Source organism: Lepidochelys kempii, chromosome 7 (genome assembly GCF_965140285.1).
Source record: "Lepidochelys kempii isolate rLepKem1 chromosome 7, rLepKem1.hap1, whole genome shotgun sequence".
In the NCBI taxonomy this organism is placed as follows: Eukaryota; Metazoa; Chordata; order Testudines; family Cheloniidae; genus Lepidochelys; species Lepidochelys kempii.
The window spans coordinates 57,833,648-57,849,443 of NC_136386.1; the positions used below are offsets into that span (position 1 = coordinate 57,833,648).

The 15,796-nt window shown below is 46.9% G+C and overlaps 1 protein-coding gene across 4 annotated transcripts in view; it reads right to left on the minus strand.

Moving 5' to 3' along the window:
• ANTXRL (ANTXR like) overlaps window positions 1–15,796 on the minus strand; it is an 87,543-nt gene that overhangs the window by 981 nt on the left and 70,766 nt on the right. The window contains exons 18-19 of one of the 4 annotated variants that reach the window (XR_012159932.2): window positions 566–693; window positions 383–467 (exon numbers count right to left, since the gene is read on the minus strand). Coding sequence is in view for 3 of the 4 variants with exons in the window: in XM_073353019.2 (XP_073209120.1) it covers window positions 15,315–15,536 (222 nt within the window). In the remaining variant the exon portion in view is untranslated. Of the gene's footprint in view, window positions 1–370; window positions 468–492; window positions 694–10,346; window positions 15,537–15,796 lie in introns of those variants that run through there. The other 3 variants (XM_073353021.2, XM_078853782.1, XM_073353019.2) reach the window with 3 other exon arrangements.

A 15,796-nucleotide genomic window follows, 5' to 3' on the forward strand; every position in this document is an offset into this window, starting at 1 on the left:
CAAGAATGACTGACAAGAGTTTGCTCAAACTTCCCAGATTTAAAATATATTTTTTAAAGTGGGAGCCCTCAGGAGAGGAAGGTGCTAAGGCTGCTTTAAGAGACCTTTGCCCTCTCAAACTTAGAGCTGCTCTGTTCGACCTGGTCCAGCCTGCTACAATCTGAAGAACACCAAAGCCAATGAAGAATCACTAGGGTGTAGGGACAGCACAGTGATGCCTCCTTCCACATCCCTTGTGCCACCAGGTGGCCCTAAATGCCCACTGAGCTATTTGGCTGCATGGGAAGATGTGACCCCACATGTCATTCATTTAAAAAAAACAAAACAAAAAAAACTCAACAAACCACATTTTTAAACAAACTTTCCTTACCTCGGATATTAAGAGCACCTGAGATCATTGGGTGGAGTAGCTGTCATTGCTATGTAAGGATGTGGGTGTCTCTGCACGAAGTAATGGAGGATTTGGCCTGCAGAAAGCAGAATACACAGTGCTGGCTGTAGCTTGCAGAAGGCTGTCATGTTTAAAAATGTTCAGTGTAATGATATTTTTAAAAACTCAGATTACCTCCGTTCCACCATCCATGCTATTCACTTCCTTTCTGCCTTTTGTGCATTTTTCACAGTGAAGATTTTCATGGCCTATCTCTAGTCATTCACTTTCCTGGGCTACTGCAACAGGCTAGTCAGACACTGCTGTGTTAGGACAGCAAACAGGATAGAAGAAAGTTCAGAAAGCATGGAAACCAAGGCTTAGTAAAACCCCGACACCCGATTCCACTCTCACATTGGTGTGAATTAGGAGCGAGTCAATGGCTAGCCATGAATGTAAACTGACATAAGTGGGAAGCGAATTAGCCTGATATTTCTACAAAACCCAAATGCAATCTAGCGGCATCTCTTACATTTGCACTGATCCATCTGAAAAGAGAGAACCTTAAAAAAAGATACTGGAAATGAAACAATAGTGTATTAATACATTGTAAATGATCATGGGGATGCAAGTTACTGTTACATGTAGTAATGAGCCAGGAGGTTTATTACACTAATCAGTAACAGTCTATAATAAAGCAGATGAGAGGAGAAACCAAGACTATGTGGTCACTGAGGATCCCTTTGGTAAAAATAGGGGCTAACTCCAGCATTGTGGCGCTAGCCACTACCAAAGATACAGAAGTTGGAGTACCTATGTCCAGTAGCCTAGGATAATGGTGAACTCAATGGCGAACTTATAAGTAGAACAGGAAAGGCACTAGGTGCTGTACAAACACAGAACAAAAAGATTGTCAGCTCTGTGGGGCGGAGACAATCTAATAAGATACTATATAAAATCATGTCTTCAGCAGAAGAAACAGGCCTTTTTAAATATTACAGACAGGTTACTTAATCACTTGTTTTAGCAGCTACTTCTTCATGTTCCCTGACTGAGGACTGGATCCAATGCCCCTGGAAGTCAAGAGAGGGACTGACTTCAAAGGGTGTTGGACCAGACACTAAGCTCTGGGGGCCAGCTTTCCATTACTTGCATCGCTAGAAAACCAGATCGACTTCATCAAAGTCAGTGCAGTTATGCCCCATTTACACGGAGATCAGAATCCAGCCTCCGGTTTTATACATTTAGATGTTCTGCAGATCATGGCAATAGCATTCTCAAAAGCCTTTGGCAATGGGAGGCAGGAATAAATAGACACATGCTGCTGCTTTCTCTCTGATGCTGAATCTGCAACCCTCACTTCAGTCAGATTGACCTTTGTCCCATTGACACTTGGCAAGAGTACTCATTGATATGAACAAGGCTTGGAGAACTGGGCCCTGCAATGGTAAGGGCTCATTTTCTACTTAGTAGGCCCAGCACAGCAGAACCGTGAGCTCAACCTGCAGTTCAAAGGTACAGGTGGTTCTTCATGGTAGATCTCTTGATAACGTGGACGCTTACTTGTAGAACAAAAATCCAGACAGTCCTGTTTGAGGCAACTCGAGTACTGGTTTTTATCTGGACAAATACAAAACTACTTGAAATACAGGGTTTTTTACATTTTATTGTAAACTTGCAAATAAAGAAAAAAAAAACCAAAAAACAAAAAGGGGGAGACTAATTGGGGGGGAGGCAGGGAATTGCCATGGTGCACAAATAATTTGTGCACCAGTGAGAAGGAAAAATAGGTCCCCAAAAATGCTATTTAAAAAAGTGAAGTTTTTTAAGTCTTCTGCAAAAGCAAAGAGTGGCTTTGTTGCTAAAAAAAGTAAAAAAAAAAAATATCCAGTTTCCTATAAATTGTGCATCCTTATAGCGCCCTGTCACCATAATATCTGAACACCTTGCAAACATCAATCCTCACAACATCAGAGAGCAAGCTAAGAATCAGAGCCTGATCTCCTGGGTTCCAGCCCACTGCCTTAGCTATAAGACCCCCAGCCTTACTCAGTTTGAAAGGGTTGCAAAAATTGCACCAATTGCAAAAAGTAATGGGAAATGGGGAAAAAAAATTGTGACTGTCTCAGCTCTAATTTTATCACAAGTATTGTACACAATGGCCAAGTGTTTCAAACTCGGAAGCCTAAAATTAGGCTAAATCCATATTTAGGCATCCAAATAAAAGTGACCTGAGATTCAAGGCTTATCTACATGGGGAAAAGTAACCAGCAGAACTACACTGGGATAGTTCTATTGCTGAAGTTATACTGGTATAGTGCCATATGATGTGGACACTTATTCTGGAGTGTGTGTCCACCTGGGGAGTTATATGGTATAACTCTAGTGGTATAAAGAACAGGAGTACTTGTGGCACCTTAGAGAGTAACCAATTTATTTGAGCATAAGCTTTCGTGAGCTACAGCTCACTTAGTCTCTAAGGTGCCACAAGTCCTCCTTTTCTTTTTGCGAATACAGACTAACATGGCTGCTACTCTGAAATCTAGCAGTATAATTATGCCAGTGTCGTACTGCTGGTGAACTTTCCCATGTAGACCAACAGAAATACCGAGCACCTCCCACTTCATTAGCTTATCCAGGAGCTGAACAGCCCTGAAGGAAAAAAAAAATCAGACCACTCTGATTGAGGTGCCTTGTATGCACACGTGTGGGTACCCACATTTGGAAATGTTGCCCAACGATAAGGAGATGGTCGCTTTCTTTTTCATTGCCGAGTCACTGCGGTGACTGTAGGAGAGCAGCATACTCTTGCTTGTTGCATCTGTAAAGCCTGCTATTATTGATATGTTCCGTTTGTTCAGACATTTGAGAACCACAGCGCCGGATTTCAGTGACGAATGTGATTCCTGTGGGAGTGAAGCAAGGAACCTATTACCCCCCTCCCCCCCAAAAATAAAAAATAAAAAAATGGCTGCTTCATAAGGCCACATAAGGAAAACAAGTATTCCCCTAGCTTTTAGCCAAGGGGATTTATAAATTGGCCACAACTAAGGAAGAGCAACACTTTCTCTTGACATGTACAGATGTATTTAAGTACATATGCATCTTATAAACGCACCTCTGAGATGATATGCCTGTAGAAGCGTGGGCTGGGAGAAACTGACTTCAGCAGAACTGCACCAGATGACTCCAGCAGAGAATTTGATTCCTTATATCTAGCATTCATTACATAAAGCAACACAACAACAACCACCCAGCATATACAATCCCTGTTTCTCAGTGTGCTGCCATGGTGGCACAGAGGTGGGAAGTATTGGTGAGGCAATATGTTATTTGCAAGCACCCATGAGTTTTAAAAACATGGAGGAGTAACCGTTGTTTGTGGATTCCCCCAAACCCCTTGACAATCTCTCGTTAAATGCTTGCCTCGCGGAAGAGGGCAGGTCATTATTAGAGTGGCTGGAAACCCCATTCAGTGGGCAATTTCAAAATTAAAAAAAAAACAAAAAAAAACAAACCAGCCACTTTGTTCTGAAATGGAACTGAAAAAGAAAAGAAATTCCAAGATTTTGTTTAAAAAAACCTGACAATTCATTTTCTCCCCATAGAAATGTTTCCAAGGCTTCCTGAGAGATGCCTGGAGCCCTGGCGGCCCACTAGGTGAAGAGCTGGACAGCTCAGGGGTCTGGGAACAGGTTCTTGGGGCTTCTGGACTGCTGAGGAGCCAGGAAGCCCTGGGAGAACAAGGCTGCTGAGGATCTGGAAGGTGAGCTTACGAGAAACCAGGTAGGTTTGCAAACCTGTCTGGCAGGCAGAAATCTGCCTGGTTTCCAGAGGAATTTCACTGAAATCGACACATGCCCGCCACGTGTGTCCATTTAATCAAATCCGCATTTTCCAACAGAAAAACATTGTTGGAAACCTTCCACCCAGCCGTACTCATTCTAGCAAGGCACAGCACATCCGACAGCCTGGGATACCATGGGGGTTTCCGAACACCACAGGTCACCAGTGGTCTGTGGTACACATTACTCAGGTGGCATGGTCCCTTTCTAATTGGACTAGTATTGCATGTCAGCACACTATTTGTAGATCATGTTACATTTGCCGTGCCGACAGCAATATTGACTCTGCTTAGATTGTAAGCTATTTGGGGCAGGGACTGTATTTAGTACTTGTATAGCACCTACTTCAACAATTCTGGTCCATGACTGGCGCTCCTGTGAGCTGCTGTAATTCCAATAAGTTAGTTTTAATAAATTGAAACAAGTGCTTCTAGCAGCACACTGCTCTCCTAGACACAAGCTGCAGTAGGTGCTGTGTCTCTGTTTGGCTGCCCCGCCTCCCCCCCACACAATCAGCCAGTGAAGCACTTTTAGAGGGTGCTGTGATTTAGTTGGTTAAGGTGCCTGTCTAATAAACAGGAGATCCAAGATTCAGATCCTAGTGGTGCCTCCGGCAGGTGTTTAGGTCAGACTAGATGATCACAGTGGACCCTTCTGGCCTTGGAATCTATGAACCACAACATCAGGGCTTTGCTGTGCCTTTAATGGAAATACATTGTCATGTACTGGCCTCCAGTGGCTAATCTAAAAATAGCACTGTTTCACTCTTCAGTGTCCCAGACCTAAGAAGCCCATTTCTGTCCTTATCGAAAGGAATGCAACTTCCACTGAAGGCCATAGGAACTGCACCTATGTATTTATTAGCAGAGGGCAGAATTTGCCATGTAGCTGGGGCGGTTTAAGACTGGAAAGTATTTCTGATGCTAGGCCAACATCTGCTGAAATTCAGAGAAAGGAACCCAGCTGGGAAACAGAGACATGCCCAGCCCATTCCACAGGCATAGAGACTTGCTGTTAGGAAGAGGGGAACACACAGCTTTGATCATAAGAGGAGCCTGAGCACAGAGATGCCGGATGGTCAGATCTAGGATTTCGGGTCAGTCCATGTTGGCCACAGGGGCCAAAGGTTCATCACCACAGTTATGCTCAGATGAGGGGTTTTGCTTAAGGCCCTCTACTCAACCCCTTGCTAGCACTGAGTCAACTAAAACAGCCACCCACCCGCATCATTTATAGGGATAACAAGAATATCCAGAGTAAGGACTAAAATGTACTCAAGAGTTCTGGAAGGGATAAAGCCACCTGCTTCAGGTCATAACTGGACAGCTGGCTATTGTGGGTCAGGAAGGAATTTTCCAGGGATGGGGAGATCCCATAACTCCCGGCTGCAGGGCTTCTTGAGCCTTCCTCTGAAGCTGCTAGCATTGGTGACTGTCAGAGACCGGATACTGGACTAGATGCCCCTAATCCTGCAATTCCTGGATTCTGAAACTTGGCCCCTTGCCAGACTGAATCTATCCCGTCACACATCAGATGGCACAGTGGGGAGACAATGTGGGGAGAGGAGATGGATTGTAGGGCACAGAAAGCCTACCATGAGAGCTGGGCTACATCAGCCCCACAGAAACCATTGCAGGGAGGGTTTGGCAAGAGGGATGGGACAAGGATTAATCACTGAGTCAGTGATTAATCTGAGCCAGCCACATGTAGGGTCACCAGACAGCAAGTGTGAAAAATTGGGACAGGGGGGCGGGGGGGGTAACAGGCACCTATATAAGAAAAAGTCCTGAATATCAGGACTGCCCCTATAAAATCAGGGCATCTGGTCACCCTAGCCACATGAGAAACGTGAAAGGCTACGGCCCCTTTCCCAGCTGAGGGCCTGGAAGAGCAGCCAGAGAGGGTGCGGAGAGCCACCCCTAGTCCTTGTTTTGGGGTGGGGGAGGGAGAGAAATTCAGTCTCCTCCATCTCTTTTTGGACTGAATAACAAAGATGTGAAACCAGCATGCCCAGCCCAGAGCGCAGGGCCAAAAAACCCAGAGTCAGCAGGTTGCAGCAACAGGGTGAAACTCACCCCTCCGCAGCAGAGCCAGGGAAGACAGAGGCAGCAGGATCATGGGGGTCAGTGTTTCCCCTCAGCATGCTACCCCCATGTCTTCCAGACTGCTGCAGCCTCCTGCTGGGAAAAGCATCAGGCATTGGATAGCAAAGCCCAGGAAAGCAGACATACACCAGGCTCTTTCCTTAGCTCCAAACACACATACAGGCCATATTCACATATCATTTTAGTCCCTGCTGCAGCGCCACACAAGAGCCACCCCCAGGGAACCCAGCCCTGAGTGAACCCCAAGAGCTGCTGCTGCCCACCGAGCACTGCTGGGAACCCTCCTATTTGGGAGAGGCAGCAGTGTCTAGTGCTGAGCACTGAGAACCAGGGCCCAAAGCTTCAGGCTGGAGTGCCCAGCATTTCAGATGGGAAAACTGAGGCACTCAAAAAACAGCTTGACCGAGGCCATGAAGTACATTAGTGCCAGAACTGGGATGAGCACTCAGCAGCCCACTCCCCAGGTCACTGCAGCGAGGCACCTAAATCCACATTCCGATGCCCAAATTAAAGGGACCCAAGGACCAGGGTGCTGAGCTGACACAGCCCCTGGCTGGAGTGGAAGTTGTGTGTGTGTGTGGGGGGGGGGGTGATGAGCGTGTGCAGTGCTTTGATAAAGCCCTGACTCCCTATTAGCTGGTTCTTCTTATGCTTCATGCAGCGTGTGAGCCAGGCCCTGCCGCTCAGAACTACCCCACCCAGGGGACTGAGGCAACAGCAGGTGTGTAGGAACAGATGGCCACTGATGTTGGATCGGGAGCCCTTCTATCTGTCAGCTCTAATGGGTTTTGGATCAGGCCCTTACAGAACAGGGAGCCTATGCAAATGTCTCTAATAAAGGAACACAAAGAAATTTATCCAAGAACCCAGAGCAAACACCACCCAAGCAGGATCACCTCAAAACCATTATCCTGCAGGGGGCACTGCCAGCCCCACAACCTGGGGTCACTTAGGACACTATCCTGCTGGGAGCTCCCCTCTCCATTCATGGGATCATCTGCCTTGGAGCCAGAGCACACAAGCTACTCCTCAGTGCTAAGTATAGAAGAAAATGGGCTTGTAAGAGGGTTACCACATTCAGAGCACCTCCTGCATGGCCAGGAGCAGCCCTGCAGCCCCCACCACTTCAACTTCCCTCCAGGGGTCCCAGAAATAATCCACTCACAGAAAAGAAGCTTTAAAACAATATTCCCCACAAGTGTGCAGGGTGGGGGAAGGCAGATGTAATTCACTTTACTAGGCCAGCTCCCAAAATAAGTCCCCTTGAAGCAGGCCTTGCACAGCCCTCCAGAGACCCTGTATGTACTGGCTACATTCTTCCTCTCAGAAGCTTTTCCAAAGCAGGCCCTGCTGTACCCCTCACAGCCTCTCCCATATCTACCCCTGCAGTCTGCCTGGGGCCCATGAACTTCATTTTTCCCACCTAGGGGGAGAGTGGGCAGTGTCACAGATGGGGCTGAAGCCACTTCCCTCTTAAAGGACCAGCTACACAGTAACAGAGCCAATTCCCACCTGTGTTCAGTGGGTTACTTCAGGGAGGGACAGCTGCAATCAGCAAGAGCAGACAGGGGGCCGGGAGGCTGTTGGAGGCTGAGGCTTCTCAGTGGTTGCTCACCCCACAGTCTGCTCTAGAGAAGGTTATGTGATAGGAGTCAGGAGTGTAAAACCTGGCTTTGCCTGTTAGAGGGCAGCATACCTCCTGGCCCCAAATGCTGCAGCCGGTAGGGTCCTGCCATTGATTTCAGGGGCAGCAGGCTAGGGTACATTTGTGTATGTTGGGCTGGAAGCTGCTAAATCAGCATAACAGGCTATTTATAGAGAGGCTGGAACCAAAACCCTGAAGCCAAATGGTTAGAGGAGTTCAGGTCAGAGCTGAATTCTGCGTCTCAGGCCTGTAGCTAGTGTTATGAGTATACTAACCAACAACAGCTGCAGCGAGCATCTGGTGTTTGTTACTGGCTCCGGGAGAGCTTTTGTGCATCTGAACTCTTTCAAGAGCACAGGATTGCTTTTCCCGTAACACCCCAATGGCACAACGTTAGTTAGAGCTGGGCAAGACAGTGGAGGCCATGCAGCCCAACTGGGTGAATTGTGTCCTGGGCCAGGCTGTTTGTCAGAGACAACAATGCTGCTGATGAAGGGATGAGGTCCTGGGGCAAAAGCTATCGACTTAGGTTAAAGGGACGAACAGAATAATGGCCCCCACCCTTGGCCACAGGACAGGCACTGCCTGCCAGAGCCTGCCACTGCTTTGGTGCAAGGACTTAACGCTGCACTCAGATCCACTAAGCCAACTCCGGGCGCTTTCCTGGGGAGCAGGATTGGGTTTAGGCGTGATGCAATTTCCTGAACCTGACTGGCCCTTAGCCTGCAACCCCTTCACAGTGCAAAGGGATCTTAGGTCAGGTGTCCGGCCCTCCCCTGGGTCACAGAGCCTCTACACCCAAGTTCTGCAGAAGCGGAGGGAGGGCCAGAGTAGTCAGTGAGTGGTGGAAGTAAAAGGGGTGGGAAGAGGGTGTGGTCAGGGCATTCTCTTCCCCCCCCCCCCAGGATTCTGTGCCCCAGCAAAGCCCTGTTTGGACTGTGAAGCAAGACAACAGCCCCTGAATAGGCCAGTGTAGGGATGAATCTGGCTCTCTGTGCTCCCTGGCTTTCCCTCCCTGTGGCCTCTGCATTGTCCAGCTGGCTGTGTGTTTGCATCTGCCCACTCAGATCTGCATGCATCAGCTTCTTGGCCACTCTCCTCCCCACTCTCATTCCATACGGGGCTGTGGCTGACATGCCATGCGGATCGTGTGCAGCTTTGCCACAGCCTTGGTTGCTAGTCATTGTGGCTTGCCTGGCTTGGAGATTTTTGTGGCCTATCCCCATGACCTCTCCACTTCCATTGCGTCTCTGCTAAAGCCCGTGTCTCTATCCCCATGGGGATGCAGAGAGATTCAGAGGAAATGCTCCCAGCAAGAAAATAAAGGGCTTGCTAGGCTGCGTGGGATGGGAAATTACAGGGCCGATCCCTCTGTCATTACACAGGCAAGACTCCCAAAATCAGTGGGAGCTTTGCTTGAGCAAGAAATGCAAGATCTCCCCCACAGGAAGAGCCCTGTGTGTCCCATGATCCCGCAGCTGTAGAATTTGCCCTAGAGTTTGCTCCATGCTGCAGAATTATGCTCTGGAATCTCAGCTTTCATTTTTGTTTTAAATATACTTCAAGCCCTCAAGGTAGCAAAATACCCTTGCAATTGTGACCTGAATGTGAACTGATGTGGCGGTTGACTTCAGTGGAATTACTCTGAATTTTCAGCCGTGCACCTGAGATCAAAACGTGCTCCTAAGTAATTAAGCCCTGCAAGGTAGGCAAGGATTGTCATTCCCATTCAGGAATGGGAAAAGAGAGTCATAGAACAAGCAGCTGGCACACAGCTGCCCATTGGGTCAGTATGTAAAGGGATGGGCCCCTCCTGCACATCCCCGTGGGATCAGGTGTGGCACTGCAGGCGAACCCTACCTTATTTTCCAGTTGGTGCATCAAAATATTCCCTCTGTAAAGGATCAGGGCCAAGGGAAGCCAAAAACAAAAACCAAAATAGGTGTGTCTCCTTTAGTAAAGTCTCATGGCAGGAGCATTTGCAGTCACAGCTCGGAGGCCTCAGGTTCAAAGCTCCTTGCCCAAGTCCTTAGAGAAAGTCTCTGCTTGCTCGGGTCAGTCTCCTGTAGCCAGGGAGTGGGAGATCACACACACCCGCCAACGTGCATAGCTTCTAGCTCCCTGGTTTTGTTTAAATACGTCAGCCCGAGGGTGAAGCAGGGAATCTCCTGTTGTGGTTGTGAGCACCTGGCTGTCCATTCAGAGGCAGGACACTCCTTCACACAGCAGCAGAGCACTGGCTAGCTCTCAGGAGCCCTGACTCCCAGTTCCTTGCTCTAGCCACAACATGAATGTACTAATGAGGAACAGTATATTAAAGGATCAGATAAACTTGCGCCACTTAAAATGTCCCTTGGAGTGAAATCATTCGCTCTAATGGGTAACTGTTAAGCACTTTTATTGCTGATTTAAAATCCATTAAGACTACATTACGTTGGATTATGAGATTTTGGCTACATTTCCCACATTTGCATGTAGATATTATTGTCGCAGGGTTTTTCAGAGAAATGGAGCAGGCGCACAAAATGCATAAAAGTTATACAATTATAACATGGAAGCAGCATGTTAGTTACAGAAAGTTGTACCACATGTACCGGCAACAAACCCCCATGAAGAACCCCCTTAAACTTTAGCAATAAGAAATCCGTCAACTTCCTCTGTCCCCAATGTTTTATGGCAGCCATGTCAGCCCACATCCCCACTACTTCTGAGAGCGTACCTCTTTCTAGAACATATTTGTACAGTACATTGTTTTCCCTTATAAACCAAGCAATTTCTCTCTTCCCCAAAATGTAAATCTATCATTATCTACATATCTGTTCAAGCATTGTTAAAGGTTAGAAATCTCCTGGTTTTCCTAATTATACTACATTTTGCATTACTCAAAAGCATCAGATCAGTAACAAATGTCTAAATATACTAGGCAGTACCCAATAATTCCCATTTCCCAAAGCTACAAGAGAACAATTTGAGAATACCATACCTTATTATCACACTCACATGCATAACATCCTGGGCCATCTGTATTTATTCACCTTAAGTCCCTTTTAATAAATTACTCTAACTGTCCAGCAGTAAAGTCCAGAAGTGTCCTGTCTCCTCTGTGTTAAACTCTCTATATTTACAGAAGCTGGGCTGTTTTCTCAGGAAAATGCTTTTTTAAAATGAAAAAGTCAAAGGATGGTACCGATCACATTGACAAAAGCCATCACAAGAATACAAAGGCTTAGAGAACAACAGGTGCATGTGCATCTGAACTGGTACAGTTCATGAATCAACCCATCACTGAGCTCACTCACCAATAAGAGGAGCTGAAGCTTTGTAAATTTAGGACTGTTTGACCCACAGCCTTGATCTTGATGCATCAGGAACTGCAGTTGGTATGCAGCCCTTAATAGGCTAAACCACAGTGGTCTTGGATGAATCCTGATCACTTGGAGTCTGATTCTCCACTGCTTTGCATTTTGCATTACTGTTTACACCAGCTTTAAGTGTGTGCCAGATGCTCCCAAATCCAAATTCTGCACTCACGCCAGGGAAAGCATTAGACACTCACGGTGCACAGGTGAAAATGAGATGGGAGGCTCCAAGGTACTGGTGAATCATTCCCTTTTAAACACTTCCTTACAGTGTTTGCTATGGAGCACTGTAATCACAACTGGCCAAACATACAGATGAAAACAACAATAGCATATTCAACCATCAGGCCAGTGAAAGGCACACTGTCAGGTTAAAAATCCCGGGCCAGACCCTCAGCTGGTGCAAAGTGGCATAGCTCCATTGAAGTCCATGGAGCAACATGAATTTAAATCAGCCGAGGATCTGATGAAATAGACTTAAAAAAAAAAAGCCCAAATTGCTTAACACCTGTGTTATTGTAACTCCTGAAATAGTAAAAATGGAAAAGAGTTGTACGAGTCCAAATGTCCTTTTTGCAGCCAGTGCCCTAGGTTTACATTTAGCGCTGCATTCAGCTTGAAGGATGAAAATAGACTGGTCAGTTTCACTTTTGCTTCTCCCCAGTTCCATTGTCCAGCTCTCGCACAGTGCTGTAGTGCTTGGGTGGCAGACACTGCAGGGGCAGGTTTGCGATACAAACCGAAAGCTGATTTCCTGGGAATGTAACTCTCTAGCTATTGATACTCATGGAAACCCCTTGCCCTCCTGCACTTGTATGCTGGGGTAGTTTTAGAAGAGATGGAGTCAGAGCAGTGTAAAGCTTGGGTAATGCAGTGGTGAATTTAGCACTGCGAACAGATCTCATCATCTGGAATCCCAAACAATTGCGATCCCAGCTGTGCACCTGAGTTTATTGAAGATGGATTCCTTGCACAGCCAAGACTAGACACATTTTTGCAAAGGTAGCGGCATTGTGATACCTGTCAATCTGCAGATGAGTCAGCTGTTTGAATAGCTTGTGAAAAACCTCTAGGCTTTGGCATATGTAACACAGATCCCTGTGCCAAACTCCATTGGCATTTACACTGGTGTACATCTGCAGTGACTCCATAAGTCATTGGCGCTACTCTGGATTTACACAGAAGTAAGCGATGACAGAATTTGGCACCCTGCTTTAATCACTGGCTAAAAGTAGTCCTGGCCAGTCAAGAAAAACGTTATAAATGGAACCTATTTTTGTAAGTTAATTTTCCCTGCTCGTTATCTGCTCCCAGCACTGTGGGTCTCGCTAGTACCTCAGTCCCCCCTGGTGGTGAATTAAGTGTTGGTGAAAGGTCTGACAGCCCTGATGTCCTTTCTGTATGCACAGGCAGTAGCCGCACAAGCTTCGCCACCCATGTGCCAGATCTCGATGACAGCACTTGAGGCTGGGAGGGATGTTCAGTGTCCTTTGTCATTTCAATTATCGGCCTCCGCTGCGATTGCCAATAAGAGGGGCGGTTAATGCCAACTGCTTATTGTGATGTAGACACCTGTCCGCTAGGAGCTGGGCTGAGACCCACCAAACTCTTTCCACAAAGGCCTCCAAACAGATATCAGGAAATACCAACTTCCAGTCACTCCCAGTCTGGACTAAATGGATGGTCTTGCCATGCAAAACTTGGCAGCCCATTCCCACTCTCCCCCTGGCTCATCCGTTCACTGAAGACAGTGGAGTTTTGCCATAACTAAAATGGAGAATAAGACACATTATTTTTGCCTTTCAACTCAAAGCAGTGAGAACAAACAACTGATGACTAATTAGATGTCACACTGGCTGCAGATGTGGGAGTGCTGCTCTCAAAGCAAATGCTTTAAATGGAGGGGGAGCAATCCAGATAGAAGTATGGAGATGTTAACCCCCCACAAGCCATTCCCCCGTCTCTGCCACCTATGGGCCAACCCAGCAGACCGCACTCATGTGGGGTAAGGGAGGTAGGACTGTACCGAGCTATAAGTAATGTATCTGATTCTCCTCTCAGTGCAGTGAGGCCCCAATTTGAGCATGCGAATAATCCTATTGACTTCAATGAAATTTAATCACAGATTTAAACTTAACCACATTCTTCAGTGCTTTGCTGTCTCAGGTCTAAATCAGGACCAATTCCACTGCAGTCAATGGGACCAGATCCTCAACTGGTGTAAATGGGTGCTGCTCCCCTGACTTCAATGGAGTTATGCTGATTCCTGTGAGCTGAGTTTACGGCCCAATAGCATGCCATAGCGCTGCATGTCTTTACCAATTAGGCCTTGTTGGGCCCTTCATCATCCCCTGATCTGGCCTCTTTACGTCGCACCAGGAGTGCACATGCCATAAAGCGAGAGTAAATGCAAGGCATTACTACAGTTTCCTCTTGGGATTACATGGCCAAGAACAGGTGCAAGGTTATATCTCCTCCCCCACACAAATAGACCGACCATTCCAATAAGATATAATACTTAGTCCTGCCATGAGTGCAGGAAACTGGACTAGATGATCTCTCAAGGTCCCTTCCAGTCCTATGATTCTATGATGCAACATGGACATCCTCTCTACGACTACAGTAATACCATTTACACGTGGATCTGCAGACACCCTTTCTGATGCAGAATAATACAGGATGGGGGGAGCAATGTAAGTCCAGGAGTTATTTTGCTTCACTAGGGATGAGCTGGATACAACCCACTCAGGCTTTAGCATTTAGCAAGCCCCAGTCATGAGGAACCCCGTAATCCCACGTCAGATATTACAACCTACGTGCGTGCACTTATGTCTCTGCCTAGTGTCAGGCACAACTGAGGCTCATCAATGTTTGGGAGTCCCACAGGATTGGCATGAAGAAAAACCAAAAGAAAAGCCCATGCTGACAAATCAGATGCTGTGTGTTTTGTACACACAGATAAATAGTAATGTTCCATACTGGGGGAACGGGGAAGTTCTGTGAAAAAAAAGGACGCAGATGTGTTTTCATCTGAATCACAAAAGAGCTCGATCCTTTGCTCCTGCTAGCAGTGAAGTCTATGGGAAACAGACGTGGGATCAGTCCCTATGTGTTCCCACGTATGTCTGGTGTATCAAACATGCTACTTATATACAGTAGCAGTCACATATAAGGGACATATACATCTGTGCCATGTGGGAGGCCTTTTTATGTAAATGAAAATTTAAAAATGCAAACAGACCTAGAAACTTTTTTCCACATTCCCCTGAATGTTGGAAAGATCTGCCCCAGTCTGAGGTTTTCAGACCCGCAAATTAGCTTTTATTGCTTGTGTCTGAGGAAATTAAGAACAAAGGCCAAATCTAGTTAAATCAAAGATTTTGGTTTCAATACTGATCTTCTCCGGGGGGGGGTGAGGAAGAAACCACAGGGCAGATTCCACACCCTACATCACTGGAACTGCATGGTGCATAGCCTCACCTTGCTCTGTTGTCATTACCCAGGAAATTCCCCTTGCAGAACAAAGCAAGGTGAATGCTCCCTTGTAATCACTGCTCCCTGTTTGCGTTCTGTTTGTGGGGAGAAGAGCGACTTTCAATTTACCCAACTCATTTGCAGGTGGCACCTTTGTACTGACTGATGCATGTGTATCCGGCTTGGGTTTTCATGTATGATAGGACATATAATGTCATACAAACGTCATGTGTGGATAAATCCGAAGAATGTGTGCGTGTGTGTCTGTCTATATAAACACTACTGCTGTGTCTAGATGATTGTTTTGGGTTTGTTCTACATCCAGAGGCTCCAGAATTATCCACTGAATGTTTACTCAGCACGTGTGGCATAAATATATTTATACAGTAAAACTGACACTGGGCAATTTTTTTTTTTTGCTGACCAGCAACAAATTTCCGCTATCTTTCGACTGTAAACCAAGCCTCAATAAATATGCCATGCTCAGCAGAGAGCAATCTTGGTTTTTGCCGCACTCTAAGCCAGGGGTTGTGGGGGCGGGCGTGCCGGAGGAGGTCCCGGGGGCACTCGGGATGGGGGAGGTCCAGGAGGCGGCTGCCTGGAAGGAGGCTGCAGAGAGGCCGAAGGCGAGGCACTTCTCGGAGCGTTGTTGAGGGGGGGGGTGTCGTGCTTCGGCGGCGGGCGGTATGGGGTGGTGCTTCCGTCTGATTTCACCCGGGTGAAGTTTATGCATCGTCCCTGGTTAAAAGAAAAATAGCTATTTGTAAAACCTCCATGTGTTTTGCAGCAGCTAGCAAGCCCAGTGCCAAAGGGATGCAATGCTGTTTTTTGCTATGGGAATGCCTGTCGATCTTCATCCACTGGACATTCATTGGGCCCCCACCAGCAAAGTTCAGCCCTTCACTTTATCAAACACGGGACGGTTCTGACCCAGGTTTTGCTTGAGCCTCTTAGTGAGAAAAAGGCCCACCCTGAAATTCAGCTACTGTGTTGAAGTC